The sequence below is a fragment of the Pseudochaenichthys georgianus genome, chromosome 10, assembly GCF_902827115.2.
Source record: "Pseudochaenichthys georgianus chromosome 10, fPseGeo1.2, whole genome shotgun sequence".
In the NCBI taxonomy this organism is placed as follows: Eukaryota; Metazoa; Chordata; class Actinopteri; order Perciformes; family Channichthyidae; genus Pseudochaenichthys; species Pseudochaenichthys georgianus.
This window is the reverse complement of record NC_047512.1, coordinates 13974318-13992260: the sequence shown is the minus strand read 5'-3', so window position 1 is coordinate 13992260 and position 17943 is coordinate 13974318. Positions and strand designations below refer to the sequence as shown.

General features: G+C 39.7%; 1 protein-coding gene across 1 annotated transcript in view; it reads right to left on the bottom strand.

Moving 5' to 3' along the window:
* The window catches only part of diaph2 (diaphanous-related formin 2), a 429613-nt gene that overhangs the window by 275748 nt on the left and 135922 nt on the right, over positions 1-17943 (bottom strand). Inside the window, exons 14-19 of the mRNA XM_034093628.2 lie at positions 15184-15300; positions 9210-9328; positions 7812-7876; positions 6714-6818; positions 3085-3147; positions 55-423 (exon numbers count right to left, since the gene is read on the bottom strand). Coding sequence (XP_033949519.1) covers positions 55-423; positions 3085-3147; positions 6714-6818; positions 7812-7876; positions 9210-9328; positions 15184-15300 — 838 coding nt within the window. The remainder of the gene's footprint in view (positions 1-54; positions 424-3084; positions 3148-6713; positions 6819-7811; positions 7877-9209; positions 9329-15183; positions 15301-17943) is intronic.

Below are 17943 nucleotides of genomic sequence, written 5' to 3'. Positions count from 1 at the left end.
TCTCAGTGACCCTGAGAATATGAGTTGCAGAGATTCAGAGCTCAGGTTACGTACCTTGGTCCAGTTCACTCTCTTCATCACGGTCTCAGGCTTGTAGGTTTTCTTGGCCTCCAGTCCGTAAGGTAGCTTGATGACAGGCAATGAGGGAGGGGGTGGAGGACCGCCTGGGCCCCCAAAGAATGGTGGAGGTGGTGGGGGTCCACAGCCAGGGGGTGGCGGGGGGGGTGGAGGTCCTCCGCCCGGTGGAGGTGGTGGTGGTGGTATCCCAGCATGACCAGGGAGAGGAGGAGGAGGTGGTGGAGGGGGAAAACAGCCACCAGGTAGAGGTGGGGGAGGAGGTGGTGGAGGAGGTGGGGGGGCCGCTCCACCCCCTGGAAGAGGTGGTGGAGGTGGGGGTCCGGGCGCAGTTGGACCCGCTGCAATCTGCAAATACAGGGTAAAAAGGTTAATGATGGTCAAAACATCAAACCATGTGCTAAGTGCTTCATCTAAACCTCGATCTGCTGGATGTGTGTCATGAAGCAAAACCTCACTGCAGAGTTTTATTTCAAGATAACTAGGTGGTGCTGCTTCCAAGTTCATGGCATGTCTTATGCTGTTCTCAGAATTATATTTACCAAGGAAATCATGATCAAAACCGAGTTGGATGTATGTGGTTGCCAAGTTGATTGGTCAAGCTTTAAGCTAAAAACTATGAACTATATACAATTATGTTGATCATAAGTTTCCATTTAAAATATCCTTTATCAATTTGACACAATCATTTATGTGACAATTTTGATTTTATAATGTTGCTTTTATAAATTAGGACAATTGTTTTTTGTCTTCTGTACTTAATTGTTTTTTAAGTGGTTTAATAAGTGTGTTTGGCTTATATTGTTGAACCCGGGATATTTAGCCAATACAGTACTTAAGCTTGTGCTTGAATATAACACTCAAATTGATAACTCAATTCTTCATTATCAATCACATAACCGCATATAACCAGATATGCTGCACTTCAGTTGCCCATTGGAGGCACAACTCACACTATGATTCAATTCAGGCCACTGATATTAAAAACAACTCGTTAAGCTAATTTTAGAATAACATTACTGGAACACTACCTTCCATTATGCTGCTTTATATGGAGAGTTATGCATTGGTTAAAGGGTTGTATTCATTAATCTCACTGGATATCAATGTAAATAGTCAAATGTATGAAAAAGCTGTGATCTACTGCTGTTATAATTTACAAAAGATAAGAATGTTGCTTTCCCATCAAGTCTTCATTATAAGTCCTCACAATGGCAGGCTATTAAACAGTAGACAGGGGTGTAATTACAGCACAGACTGATAAGACAGACTCTTTCAGTCCTTTGACATGGCTGCACTATCACACAAACCACATACACAGGTAGTCAGTGATTATGCCAGTAGAAAAATGTTATAGAGAAAAAAGTTATGCAAATACAACAATTACAGACACCCGGGCTAAGACATAGTTTGATCTTTGGAGCTGATTAGATGCCAGCTTTAAACTAATAGTGTTCCCACTTGCACTTCTCCTTTCCAAAACCAATTCTCCACATCCTCCGTGAGCCCCAGACACTTGATTGTGTGCCTAACATGTGATTGGCTTCATATTTAGAGACATTACGTTGTGTTTCATTACATAATGGAACTGGCTGATTTTTTTATTAGGGCCAAAATTAAAAAGGGAGCTTCTTACACAGATTGCCCAAGAAAATCAACATCAATGATTACATGTCTGTCAATCTCAAGCCTTCCGTGGCCCGTTTCCTCTTTTAAGATTAATATGAGAGAATGGAAGCAAATTAGCTGCTAAATTGCAGCGCAGTCGTTTCCAAACTGAGAGTCTCTCTCTCTCTCTCTCTCTCTCTCTCTCTCTCTCTCTCTCTCTCTCTCTCTCTCTCTCTCTCTCTCTAAGCCCAGCGTTTCACAGAACCCTGAGGATCCAATATCATCGCTACTGGCTTCCTATTTCTAAGATACTAAAACAAACATCTAATAAAAATGATATGCCTATGTTGTAAAGTGTATAATAATTGTGTCTTTGGACTCAAATAAAACAGCTATTTTAAACTGAGGTCATATTGGAGAACATCAGACGTTTTGTGTTGCGTTGTTATCAAAATGCTCAAACATGTATTGCATGGAATATGTACTGTACGTCCATAACCTACATGTGTATTGTTCTGAATTAATAAACTAAAGTACAATATACGGTATAGGAAGATTAATGTTTAAATACAATATGAAAAAAAATGTAGATTATGTATTGATGAAATACAGAAACATTAAGACAAAGACATAGTATAGAAATATTTGTATTCTAACATTTTATTTCTAATTACTCTATGATTCTGCATGTTTGATGTTGTGTTTCTCGCCAGCTTGTGAAGGTTCTCTTTGATGCTTTTTGGCTCTTCATACTTCTGCAGAGCCCATCTGGAGCTCTTTGTTAAGTATAAATTGCAGCTAATATGAAATATAACCCATCCAATTTGGATTCTTAGTCTTCTGGACTCAATTGGGAGGCCAGCATGGCAGGTAATTAACTGTGAATTATATGTGATTAAATCTATGCCCCAATCTCATCTCTGATAGGGGAATTCAATCACAAAGTGTTTACTTAGGAAACTTGCATTGAACAAACAAGAATTGTTTGTAGGTAAAAACTACAAAAGGAGTTTAATATATTATTCATTTTAATAAAAATGTTTTATTTCAGGCTAATTTTACGGATTAGTTATTTTAAGAATCATGCAGTCATTCAAGTTTTGTATCAATTCAGTGTTAATGTTATAGCATTTCAGTTTGAACATTTTAAATTTGCTGTTAGATCATTTATAATCAAATTGATAGGTGATATATGTATTTAAAATGTTTGCTTGATATGTAGAGAGGCACACAGAGGACAACAGATAGGACAACAAATCAATTCAATATAGGGTTTAAGATTTGTTTTCTAACAACATATCTGAAGCACCACAATATAATTAGTTTGAAAGATAAATTGTATTTGCAGGTTGTTAAAAGTGTGATTGTGTTCAGGGCTGCACATGCAAAGAGGACACCCACCTTGGCTTCAGATTCACTGATGAGTCTCTGAGCCTCTGTGAGCTTGTCTTTTTCAATAGTTAACTGTGCAGAAACAACCAACCAACCAACCAACACACACACACACACACACACACACACACACACACACACACACACACACACACACACACACACACACACACACACACACACACACACACACACACACACACACACACACACACACACACACACACACACACACACACACACACACACACACACACACACACACACACACACACCATGGGACAGACACAGAGGGCAACAGAAAGGCACAAATGGGAGTGGGTTAGATAGACAGGAAAGAATAAGAACCCTAGAGTACACATGATCAGGTATGGTGCACACACCAAACACAGAAAAGCAAGAAAAGAGGCAAGCAGGGAAAAGAAGATGTCCCTTACACAGTTAATGACAAATACACTGTGTTACTCCCATTATGACTGAACAAGCTATTTGATGTGCAAAAGGCACAGTGTACCGCACCTATACACCTGAAACAAGATGTAATCTACCTTCAAAAAAGAACATCAGTTTAGAGCACTGACTGCGGCATGAAAGGAACAAGGCACAGCTTCACTGACAGTTGGTCCACCTTTATAAACCCTGCTTCCATTTCCATTTTCTTCTTTTTTGGCATCGCAAAATATTAATTTCAACTTAACACTCTTAGATGTGTGATGGGCATTGATTTCACTCTGTATTCTTCTTCGTTTTTTAGAAATGTACCCATTTTGCTTTGATACATCACTCTGTGCAGCATTGCCAAAAGAAAGACGCTGGGAACGTGTTCCACAGCAACTGAAATGTAATATTTTAATGGAGTCATTCCTACAGACCACATCCAATTATGGACTGTAGAAAACTAAATAGTGTATGTCTGAAATTGAAAAGAGATGGAAACTTTTGGGTACGGTTGCTAAAAAAAAACGTTCATTTCGAAAGAAGTTGAGGAACTTGTAGTAAAGTAAAATCTTTAAAGTGAAGACAGGATTTGTTCCTTCTTTAAGGGTTAAAGTTTTGAGGCTTTGAGATATCGTAGCTCCAAAGAACCAGCCAAAGAGAATTAAATCAGATAGAATATGGCACATCTTGCTTTCTTAGAAGTCCAGCTCTTTTGACCACCATTTTCTGTTCATGTAGGGCTGCTTGGATAACACATTTGAATGATAGTGAGTTTGACAGTACATGTCTGACTTAACAACTCAATCGGCTCTCCGAGGATAACAGAGACTACATTGTGAGTTTTGCTGTCATTATTAGGTGAGTCAAATTCAGTAATCAGTCGGGGGAGGCTGACAGAAAAAGAGAGAGGAAGTGGTGCACTACACCTCCAGCTCCTCTGGGGGCTGAGCCGGGTCAGCTACAAGACCGCCAGGTTGTTAAAACCTATTAATGGGATGGTGCCGAGTGCTCCACTGTACCACTGCAGTGCTACATTATTCATCACATCCGGAGCCAATTCAATAGCTTCCTTTTTTCTAGCTTCCAATGGTTGAAGGCAAAGGATTGGGAACCGGTTGATGATTTCCACTTGTTGTGATTCATATGTCCTTTGTTTATGTTTACATGCAGAACCTCCACTCAAGTCGACACATCAAGGAGGCTGCTTGTTACAATGCCAAAGATCCCAGACAAAGACTCTCATTAAATGTGTTGGTTCACAAACAAGGTGAAGAGGAGCGACTCGAGCATGCATGTATTTTAATATCGGACAGGAATTCTAAGTAGTAGATGAAAGGTTATGGTTAGCTCCCACTTCATTCATATTCAGCAAAACGACAGTGATAACACGGCATCTTTGATGGACAAACTGAATGCGTGTCCTCGAGCTGATTCAAAAGTTCTGCGCTCTCAGTTAATGGCCTTCGACAACATTGTGTCGAGATTGAATTGGGATGCAAAACACATTCTTTCAGCCATCTGAGAGGATGACACTGTTGCTTAGTTCATTGCTTAAGGTAGCAATCGAATGGTTTATGTGAACACCTGCCTTATATAAAAAAATAGGACATAACTCTGAATTTACTAATACAGAACTTGAATACATATCTTATTTTTTAATTAAGCCCTTACAGCCCAATAATCAACTCGTATTAAGCTTAAATACATAAGGGGAGTGAACATTAAGGTTTTAAAGGGATAATATGGATTTACATTGAAAGTAAAGTAAATACACTTAATGTATGCTTTGTCAACTTGCATATGAATATACTTAGGTCCTTATGGCCACATCCATGCAAGTGTGTGCCAAACTAATTAGACGTTTCCCGGCTGAGGTTAATGTGTGTTGATGTGAGGCTCTCCTGCAGTAACAGCTCTTTGAAGGAGCAGTCAGACAAACAGAGAAAGAGAGGGCTTGACTCTCAGGGGCTTCTCTGCTTTACACTACCTGTTAATGCACCATAGTCTGTCAGTCTTCAAAAGACAGAGGCCTGCCAGGGGAGGGTGAGGGGAAGATGGGTTGGAAACACAACATAAGAAGCCCCAACAAGGGAGAGAGGGCAAGCAAAGGTAACACAGCCTGGTGCATTCATATCTGACAGAAGGTGGAAGAAGGAGAGAGCAAGGGAGGAAGGGGGCGAGCAAGCGGAGCAGCTGGACAGGAACTTTATATGTTGATGCTCTCAATAAAACAGTCAGGCCTTCATCGGGAACAGACTGAGTGATGGTAGGGTACGCATGAAGGAAACAAGTGGGGATTCTGGGATATGAAGTTCAAGAGTAACAGCTACACACATAATAAGTTCTGAGGAGAGAAACAATGCGTGACTTTGGCCAGGACAACAGCCATAGCTTGTACTACATAACAGCATTTGTTGTTAACCTAAGAATGATTGCTAGAGGCTGGGGTAAAACTAGTTTACAACTGAACGAGAACATTCCCAGTGATGGACCACATATGCAGGTGCAGTTTATCAGACAGCCTAAGCAACCTGAGATGAATGTTTGAAAGAAAAAGCAATTTCTGATATAAATGTAGCTATACCATCTTTCAAAGCTGGTTTATATGAAATTCCCTAAGCAGCGAGGCAAACTGCCCTTTTGTCCCAAGGCAGTACTAAAGTATTTGGAATTGGGTTAAGGGGGAAATAGCAGTCAGTTTCTGTGATCAAAATGGAGGGTATTGCATGGGGAGAAATGAAGTAGAGTCCAGGAAAGCAAATGCAATCCATCTCTGTGATGATATAATTACATAGGAAAAGCTTCAATAGAGCAATTCGCCTATATAAGAGCTACAACTTAAGAAGGAGATTGACCCTTTATTAAATCAAATGTTCTTGCATGGATAGGGTTAGGGTTAGATAACTTCCACGTACAGCAGCACAGCTGTAAGTGAGGTGGAAAGGTATCCTTCTGACCAAATCAGCTCTTTATGGAGACGAGCCATTACCTCTGGAAGATAAACATCCTTTTTTTTTCAATATAAGATTGCATTAGTGTTTTTTTTCCCACTTAGAACAGTGATCAAAAGAACTTTTGGATATTAGCATTTGCAGTACTTTCTGTTTTGTGCTTTTTTTGGAAAACATACAATCTAAAAGATGTCTAGGGGAATACAAAACTGTTTTGCAGAGCAGTGGGATTCCTCTGTATGGATTTACCTGGGACTCCAGGGCCTGGATTTTCCCCTCCAACTCTTTGATCTTCTCTTCCTTCTTCTGAGACTCGGCCTGGGCCTCCTGCCGTGCACTGAACTCCTCATCAAACTGTCAGAAAAGAGAAGCAAGTATGTGCTCATATGAGATAGATGAAAACACACACACAGGTTGGTGAGCGGCACATTGTCTCCTGAGAGCAGCCATAGGGCACATCAACAGCCACCAAAACACGCTGTCTTACACTGGCCGATTTCTATTCATAGCTCTCATGGCCCCAAAACCCTGGTGTCCTCCGTCTTTGTTTCAGGCATGGCTTTCATTAATGTTGATGGATCTAACCTTTGCAGAAACCAAGACATGTCGCTACAATGATTTCAATGGCCCAGCAGGGTAGACGTTGGGCTGCTATCACAGAATTCTTGAGAAAAAAAACATCCAGGACCCCCTGGGTGTTTTGCCAGTCAGGGAAAGTGAGGCTCTTTAAGATACATTAAAACATCATAAAACATAAGCAGGAGGTAAGGTTTCAAATTAGATGTTTTCACTATCAAATTAATAAAAGACACAATTGAAGTTTAATTTGGGAACTTTTGATAAAAAAACAATTGTATCATAATTGCTGCACTTATTTGACAGCAGTGCATGAGATGAATAATCTGTCAACTAACGTTTTCATCATACAGAAAAACAGTATATTGTAATGCAATTCAGGGAAGAAATTGGTACTGAAGAGTATTGATTCAGATTTGATCAAGTTATTTTTAGAAATTGCTACCTTCTCAACCATTAATCTATGTAATTACCTTAAAAGGAAATGTTCGATAAAGGGAGAACCCCTTGAAGAGCCAGCTTGAAATGCAGAACAGAATTAAAAGAGCCGGCACATATTTTAACTCTGTCCCGGCACTGTGCACAAATAAGTATACATCAGTACATCGGCATCGATTCTTGTAATGCTGATACAGATCATGTAGCGTCACACACAGGTATTGATCAGGGCATGGAAAATCAATAGCTTGTCTGGGAGCTCTTAGGGAGGAAAAACCTTCCTGATGGGAGCCAGCCAACCGAGGGGGCTGTTGGGAGTGATTAATGTCTCACCTTTTTGGAGTACTCTGCAGCATTCTGCTCACTCTCCTCAACTTTGGCTTTATCCACACACTGATCTGCAAGACAAGAGCACCATAGGAGATACTTCAAAGGAGCGATGTGCATCATTACCTGCTGATGTGAAAGTTATAATTAGACCTGGCTCTTGTTTCTCAAAGTATATTAGAGCTTCTATGATTGGAAATCTGTCTAAAATGGTATGTTAGATCTATTAAATGTTTACATCTTAAGATTGGCTTACAAAGCTGTTATAAATCATAGATGCTTATCACTATAAAAATGTGTAAAACGTGCATCATGAAGGAATTCAAGCCCTTCATATGAATCATATAACCTTACAGTAGATGTTAAGGGTATATCATTGTATGATATGTTAAAAATCTGCTTTACATACAGTCTGCGTGACATCAGTCAAAATGTTTTATTTTAATAGTGGAAAAGTACTAAACAGAAACAGTGTTCTGCCAACGTATCTTGTTTCAAATTCCTTTTTGTGTGTTTCGTTTTTGTGTTGTATTTGGGTAGATTTTCAAAAGCCACATGGTACTACTAATTAACCTGGAAATGAATCACCTGAAGGATAGTGTATGTGCAAGTTGTAGGTGTAAATTATTGTTAGATCACACATCCTACAGCAGGTTTACCCCTCTCAAAATAATTATTAGGAAACAGCGGAATGTAAAAGAAAACGGGAAAGAAGAATAGAGACGCACCTTCAAATGACTCATGATGATATGTAATGTCACCTATTGCATTTTATGTGAATTTAACAAAACATGTTGTTATAAGTATTTTCCTCAGCCAATTAAATCGCAGTAAAGTGAGTGAAAGAACTTATTCAATAATATGATATTTCTCTCTGAATATGTGAGAAACTTTAATGACCCATTGTTGGCAAGTCGCAGAACTGTTTGTGACAGAACAGATGCGAGAAAGTGGTGTTATTTATATATTTTCTCTGTTTGAAAATAATTCTCCATTAGAAATGCAGTGCAAAAAGATGTTTTGTCTATGATTCCAGGAACACCGCTCTGCAAATGAGTAACTCAGGAAAACAACATGTGCAATGGTTTTGAACTGGCTGAATTCATTTGACCATATATAATGTATTATTCATGAATAATTAGACGACCTCGTCTTATAGGTCGAACCACTGCAGGTGTTTGTCAGAGAAAATATCAGGGTGGATAAATACAGTGACCTTTTTTACTAACATCAATAACATGCCTCATGTACGCGTTTAGTTCAAAACAAGTGAAATTGAGCATGATGTTTGGATATAAGGATCTTGACTACAACATTTTAAGACTTTTATGAATCATTTTAAACCATTGCCAACACAAATGTCAAATGAATGAATGAGGAAATAGGAAGCCATTCAAAAAGTACCAATCAGGTGGGTGAAGTCCACGTCCAATCGTTTACTGTAGCCAAAGTCAGGGTCCATCCCACTGCGATGCAGAACCACCTGGGACACGCATTCTTCGATCACCTTGTAATACTGAGGCCTGAGGGGTCAAAAAACATGAAGCAGAACAATTAGACAAGCCACAGAAATATATGACTGACATAAACTCTACAAGGCTAATTAGCCACAAATAAGTCCCTTATCCGAGCTAGAGGTCACAAAATGCCATGTCAGAAAGTGTGCCGCTGGAGAAAATAGGAACCCTATTAAATTTGATCACTTGCTTCACCCCGATCATGAAATTAGCAGATTAATAGGCACACAGAAGCCAGGTGTGTGTTAGTCTGTCCATTTCAAGGTGACAGACGGTAGCCAAGGCTACGCTTGCCCTCTTGCCTAATTTGCAATCATCTTTGCCAATTAGAGCAACCATAAAAAGTGAAATGTAAATCTAATCAGTGAGATGTGTGTAATTGAAAGCACAATGACCGGGAAAACATGTCGGCCAGTTAGGAATGAGACTGAGTGCTTGGTGTTGTTGAGCGGGGTGTGTGAATCAGCCCCAGAGTCCAATACCGCCACACAGGTTTCTATGTGACCTTTTCTCAGTAACATTATCAACTCTAATTGCAAGTGACATTTTGCAAATACAATGGCAGCTTAAGATGAGCTCCAACCTGAGAAATAATGTATTTCAGAGCATGACAATGACCAGAAGTTGATGGTTAAATTCACGGAAGAGACAACTTGTTTTGTGTTCCTCTGTACCCTGTAAGGCCTCCGGCTGTAATTTTACAACATTACTTTAAAGGTGGGGTAGATAAGTTTGAGAAACCGGCTCGAGATACACTCCAGGGCTCGACATTAAGGATGGCCCGATGGCCCGGGGCCATCTAGCATTTAGCTCGGGCAATGAAGCCTCACCTGCTGGTGGCCCGATCGGGCAATCTATTATGCCAGTATCATGCAGCTCGCGGACCGCTACATGTGATTATGCAGAGCTGCGTGTCGACTCGTCAGCAGCAGCAGCAGCTGATCTCTCTCTCCCGTCAGATTAGACTTCACTCGCGTTTATGTCCATATCGATCAGATCCAGCTGGTTCTAGCTAATGATATGACTACCTGCTTATTAAAAGACACCTAAACAATAAGTGTCGCTATGCAACTGGGTGAGGCCACAAAGTATAGCGCAGCATTATGCATTTGTTTACATGCCCACCGGAACCCCGAGGCATTACCAACAGATCAACGCACAATCAACCCATACAGGACATCTTTCTCCACATTAAGTGTTAGACATTAGAGTTGACTATTCTTGTCTGTCACATAAGTGGTGCAACTGAATACTACCCGGACAATGAATCGAATGCAACCACATTTTCGCGGGAATTTCAGTTTGTTACGGATTCTGATGCTGAATACATAATGATCAAATAATTTAAAGTCAGAGTGTATTACAATGTTTCTTAGTCCACCAAAGCAAGGTGAACAACCTGGTAAGAAGAGAAAGACTGAGCTGCAGCCCCCCCCCCCCCCACCCCATAAAAGAGAATCAAAGTGATAGGTATGTGCCCAATAATATTTTCTTCAAAGTAAATATTCAATATTTTTTCTTCAAAAGTAAATATTTTCTTCATAAGTAAATATGGGCATAACATGTTTTAATAGATAATTTTTTTATGGTGGTCCAGAGACAGGAATATAATTTCACATTTGTTATGATATAAATGATTTTTTTATGGTGGTCCAGAGACAGGGATTATAATTTGACATTTTGTATGTGTTTGCAGATGTGCTCATCAAGCACATGGAGAAAAGATTCCAAGATCTCCAGAAAGGGAGTGTCCCTTCAAAATGTTCCATCTTCAACCGCAGTCAGTGGCCCTCTGACAGACAGAGGGCAATTGAGTCGTTGAATCAGCAAACACAAACAAGAAGAAGTAAAATTAAGAATACAATTGAAATTGTACAATATAATATTGTGGTGGTTCATCTTATAATTCTAGAGAATGCACCAGACAGCATCTAAGACCTGCAGGTCCCCCAAACCTTTCGTGAGTCATTTCGTCCGCGCGCATTTTTCAGGGCCATCTCTATTGGACTCCGGGCCATCTGTAAATTAGCTTAGATGGCCCACAGGGCCATCTCCCAAAATCCTTAATGTCATGCCCTGCACTCTTTGTTATATTCCATGGAATGCTCTTAACATCCCGATAGCAATGAATATCTTAAGTGCTTTGACAAAAGATCCATAATAAAATGTCATCTGTGGAAACCGTAGCACTGTAAAAAGCACGACCAATCATTTTAGCCGGCCCGGCTAAAGTAACTGGATGGCCTACCCGCCTGTCAGCCTTCCATCTGTGCACAAACTTATCTCGTGCCGTCATTGGTCATGTGCGCGTTTGTGTGTGTTGGAGGAGGGACTCTGTAAGGAAGTGGCAGATCTTTTCCGGCTGTGTATTTTCAAATTCTAGCGCACTCGAGCTGGTTTCTCCAAAATTACCACCTTTAAGTTGTCCTAAAAAAGTCAGTAAATGTTTTGTTTTTTTAAAAGACTACATTTACATAGTCAATAGGTCCTTTTGTTCAGCCTCACAATGCTATTGGGTATTAAATGTGTTTATAGGTCCTGCCCTCTGGCCATACACGCACACAACTTCCGAATCTTCAAACGAGCAACATCTCTTTGTTTTATTGGACTGGATTTGTCAGATTCAAGTCAGTAAAATGCCTCAAATACTTTGTGTTGTGATTATTACAATGTCCAGAACATGTACATATTCAGTTTTTGTGATTGTTGTTACTAATTTAAGGAACAGCTTTTTTCTAACTGAATTATTCTAGAGAATTATTAAGGATCAGTTTTCTACACCTGATTCCTCCGTCCCATTACCACTCGAGCTACATTTATTGTAATTGGACGGAGGAATCGGGAGTAGAAAACTGACCCTTAATAATTCTCGAGAATAATTCAGTTAGAAAAGAGCTGTTCCCTAAATTAGTAACAACAATCACAGGAGCAAAACGCATGAGGATGACACCAACTAATTGTTGCATTTCTGATTCAAACAGTGCGTTTGTTACCTGTGAGCTTTAGAATTGATATTTCAATTGTTTTATTGTTTTCTAAAGCTCTTAATGGTATGTCACCTCATAAACCTTTAAGAACCCGCAGGTCTTCTGATACTGGCCTTTTAATTACACCTGAAGTGAAAACAAAGACCCATGGAGAGGCGTCTTTTATTATTACAGCCCACGAGTGTGGAACAGCCTCCCGTAGGGCTGAGGGGGGGGGGGGGTGTTCATACTTTAAGAGCCAATTCAAGACCCTCCTTTTTAATTTTGATTTTAATTGATATTTATTCTCAATGTATTATTGCATAATCTTATTTGTATCTTCATGTTATTGTTTTATTATTGTTTTATTCAGTCCTGTGTTGGTAGTAGGTGTTCTTATTAATGTGTTATGTGTTTATTAACTGGAAAGGGGAGGTTTGTATTGTTCCTCATTGCTGTTAATGTGTTTGGTTTTACAAAGCACTTTACCATTGTGCTGGAAAAGCCCTCTAAGAATAAAGTTTGATTTGATTCACGTTATTGAAATGTAATAATTGATTTGGGCAGGCGGAGATGTGAGCAAGGAGGATGAATTTGTCTAATACCAAGAAAGCACACATATCGAAGTATGTGTTGAAAGTAAAAGGAACATGAAAGACAGCAACTTATTTGATCAATATTTAAACTAAATGAATTTTATTTCCAAAGCTTTCTCACTGTTGCCCATAAATCCAACAGCTATGTTGTGCTGGTGCCTTGTGGGTGGACAGGCCGTATCACATTATGAACAGAAATAAGGAAAAACACACAATTCTGAGCCAAAGCAAATAAGAATAAATCAGCATTTAGGTGCACTGTTTTGAAAGCATGAAATGCCATACATTAAGCTTGAGCTGGTGGATTCGCCCACTCATGATTGGAACAAGCTAGTGAAAGCTCACACATCGCCCTGCATGGCTTAAGCACTGTGGCACTCGGCTTACAACTGTCACCAATGTACACCACATTATTATCTCAATAAGCCGCCCTATTTTCCCTCCGTCCTCCGCCACCACCCAGCAGATAGGGGCTAGGAGGAGATAACTAGAGACGCAGAGAGTGACCCAGAACTGTCAGGCCCCTCCACAGTGGGCAGGGCTGGGCTCCAGAAGCAAGCAAATGTCCCCTGCATCATTCCCCACCTCTTCTTTCACTTTGGCACCTTCTATTTCTTCCAATGTTAGCACAGCCCAAGCCACTTGATCCAGCTCTGCTCCACATAACCAGTTTAATCCCCATATCACTAGGCTCCAAAAGAGAAGATCTGCTCTATATTTACTGGGTGGGTTTGGTGTGCTCCCATTCATTAGGCTTGCAGTGAGAGATTAATTATCAAAAATAAACCAAGTCCCAGAGGGGAGCGCAACAACTAATGTTGTGTTAGGAGGAATGACAGTAGACAGAGCACTTAAACCCTTGGCCCACTGTTGAAGTTATTATTAGAATATGTATTATACTGACACATTAATTATCATTGAATTTAGATATTTAGTTGATGTATGAATCAAGGTACAATGTGTGCTATTATTTCCAAGAAATACAATAAAAAAACAACCTAATAATTTATTTTAGATGGAATATTATGAGCACAATTGCATTCCTTTGAAGACAAAGCAACAATAGGTCACAGGTGTCTACAACATGCAGTACATTAAACAATTTTAACTAGAGCTTTTTGTTGCTCTGACACATTCTTTGACATGCATCATTGTGTCTTTGTTGCGAGTTGATGAGAAATGATCGATTGCACAACTACTACTAATGGGAAATTGTACTATTACTATTTCAAAGTCACCCGATGTTGACCATGACATGAAAGGATGGTTACTTTATTGGCAAAGACTGAAAAAAGATGGATAGTATGTATTGAAAAAAGCTGCATGTACCGTGGTAGCACATCTTCTATCATTTGAAATCACATACCAGTGATGTATTTGGAATAAAATGCCTCAGTCAAAATGAATTCCTAGTATAGATGTATGTGTGTTCACATGTGTGGGTTTGTCCTTGCATTTGTGATGGAGGCTGGAGGGAAAGAATATTTCAAAAACATATCTTTAATTAAAAAGACGATCATTTGTCATGAGCGCTGGTACTGATCGCGCGTAGGGTTGTCTCACAGAGGCGGACATGGGCAGTGGAGCTGAGGTGGGCTGAACTAGCTGGTTAATGTGAATTTCATTTCTCACTTCCTACGAGGAGATGTGGAATGAATAATTCATAACTCCAAAGCACCGGCAACTTATCTATGGTAAAGTCACACCCCCCCTCCTGTTTTTTAAAGTCTTATTTCTGCAAAAAGGTCTGACACAGCAGTGAATTCATCAGTGTCACTCCATTCAGAGGAGAAGTAGCTTTCCTTCCCAGTGTATGACTTATTTGATCCTCAAAAGAAAGGCAGAAAGCAAACCCAACCATTTAAAATGACATCATACTTGAATAATAAAGAATGATTACTACACTAATAAATTGTCACCTGCTCAACATTTTTAAATATGAGCTTGCACGGAGGGAATTAATGTGTGTCATTATGTTCTATGGGTCAGCGTGTCTTTCAAGTCAAGTCAAGTTCCACATTACTTTTAGACCACTCTTCTCTGAGTTAGTAGATGTTGCGTTCACAGGCAGCAGTTATAGGCAAACTAAGTTACAGAAATATCAAGATATTTTGGGAGGAACAATGTGCAAAACAAATACCTGGTTTTATGTTTGTGTTGTCAAAGACAATGAAACAGACCCACAGAAGCAACACAACTATTTACTTCCATAAAAAACAATGGTGAGTATATCCAAACACAGAGGAGCTTCATTAGGTTATTTAAGAGACAAGCTGTTTGTAAAAATCAAAGAACTCACCTGATGTAATAGTCATTCCTGATGAGCAAAAGGTGTTGAAGAATTGACAGGAAGTAGGTCTCTGATCCTGTGTCCTTCACCATGTTGGACAGGAGGTGGTATACTTCATTCATATCAGTACAGGAGGCAAGTTAAGGAGAACAATTCAAACAATCAATTCAGTCAACAGTTAGAGTAAACTTCTTGAGAAAACAAACAATTCGAGTTTCTATTCACGTTCATTTAACTCCTCGTAAACATTTACTTTTTTATTAGTTTGTGTTTTGTTATTACCCATGTATTTATTTCCCCCCAGTTCCTCACTTCAGGGTTTCTGACAGGCATCATTGTGCAAAAGCAAACAGACATGTGATTTGTCTTATTCATTATCTCTCGGGGGAGCTAAATCAGTGTAAACAGGTAACTTGAGGAGGGGGCTGGTAATAAGGAATGCTCCCTATGGTCTACCTCTCACTTGAAAGCGTTGACAATAGAGAAAGTTAATTACAAGAAAAAGTCATGGGTTTGAATGTTTAAAGCAAGAATGATGGGGAACTGACCGTTCACTGGGAAAAAATATGGTTCACTTCTCAGATTAAAACTGACATTCAGTCAGAGGCGAAAAATCCAAGTTATTACATTTGCAAAAGATATTGATTATGTGTCTTACGTTTGCTTTCCCCAGGAGGAAGAAGTGATGGCTTTGACATATAAAACAGATGTTAAGTAAGACTGTCCATCATTGTATTCTTCTGTTTTCAAATATCCTGTAACTATGTATTTTAAAAATGCACTGAGTAGTAGACGGTGCTTTTTATTCAAAGAAACATTTGATATTGAAAGGATCAAATGAAACACAATGCAAGGACTAGTATGACATACAGTATAGTATAGGATAAGACAAGCACCTCATTTCAAAATAATTGAATCTGTGATTCTATCAGGGATCTAAAAGTGTAGCTCCAAAAAGCAAAGACCCCAGGAAACTGGATGATTTGGTGCCTATTTAATTTGTTTGCTTGAGAAAGGAGGATGTCCCCGTGGAGACTCATCGTGTTTGAAAAAGTGGAATAAGCCTTTCAGATATGAGCACACATGCAAACAAAAAAAAGACTTAGTAGAGAGAACCCTGTTAAGCTTCTAGTGATAAGAACCTGATTGGCATCCTAACATGAAGTGCAGATTTTGACAATGTGTTAAATATGTACGTAGTGAAAGAGACAGTGAAGCAACACTTTCATAATGGAGGCAGGATGAACCATGCTGTGATGCTTCTCCCTAGTGTATCAGGTAGAGCATATATCTGTTAAATGCATAAGTGTTTTTCGCTTGAGTGTACAGAATGAATTAAGACCAAAAAGATCACTATAGCAGCCATCATATTTCTAAATCCACTACTACAAACATCTTGTAAAAATTGACAGATTTACTAATGGTGTTATTCAAAACCCATGACCGATTAGAGCGGACATACACCTAACGTGTTTTAAACGGTTCTGTCAATGCTTTATTTATTCCTAATGTTATTTGACATCAACAGCTAATGAATGATGACTCTGTAAAAAAATTGAATAATAATGTATTCCTTCAAAAACAGAAAAAACAGCACTTAACTGCATTCTCTATTTCCCATGCCATCATCCACACAAAACAATCTGCAGCAGTTGCAATTGCAGAAAATCAATTATTTTAAATACTGTTTGACACTCTTCCTATTAATTTCAACAATGCCTGTAATTAAACTCGTATCCCATATCAAATTTTTAGAGGGATGGGAATACAGGCTCCGCTGCAGTATCATTTCCCTTCCTTGTATTAGCTGAGTATGAAGCCTGGGAGAATTACAAATCCTGTGAGATTCAATTATAGCCTCACCACAGCAGCATTTGAGAGGACATGAGAAGGAGCTCAGACTGGGAAAGTATCCAACTAGCTTCGTCTATCACTAAGCTGCAGACATAAACCTAATGTAGAATGCCAATCCGTTTGATGACACCCCCTCCACGCTGTCTTTTCTCGCTCTCAGTCTCTCTCTTTACACTTCCTCTTGAAATAATGAATAAACATGAGTGGCAGTCAGGTGTGACGTCGGCCAGTCAGTGCTGGGGTCAATCAATCACTATTCCACAGCTCATTCATATTCATTAGTGGCCTGGAGTCACCTCCGCGCACCAGGACCGGGGCCGGACACAGAGGAGACGAGCCCCTTGGGTTAATATTCATGAAACTGCTGGGAGAAACAAGACACATACTGTATGCAACGATCAGGTAGTAGAAGTACTACCAGCGTGATATCATGCATATACGTGTGTGTGTGCAGTTGTGTGTGTGGGTGTTTGAGAGCTATGCAGGAAAATGAACAAAAAGGTAGCCTGGGATTTCGAATCATGCTCCTCTGAGATCAATACCACATTGTCGTTGGAAATAAACATTGGGCCTACTCATTTGTGAACCTGCTCAAGCACATCATTAATCCAGGTGCACTTGTTTTTCCTCTCCACTCCCACACATCCACAACCTCAAGTGTCAACACACACTGTCACTCACTGCGGAACTCGGTGCCAGTACTAGAAGTCGGGGATTTTGTGGAAGAAAGAGGATGTGCGAATGACCATCTGCATAACAATGTCAGCGTCTGGTTTGTCTGCTCACAATGTCAGACGTTCATACATAGCCGCAGAGAAGATTTGTAATTAAAGGGTATTCTCTGGGATGCTTGTAGAAGTGTCTAACTCTGGACTAATTTACGGCTCACCTTATCAACTTCTACTCTGCATGTTC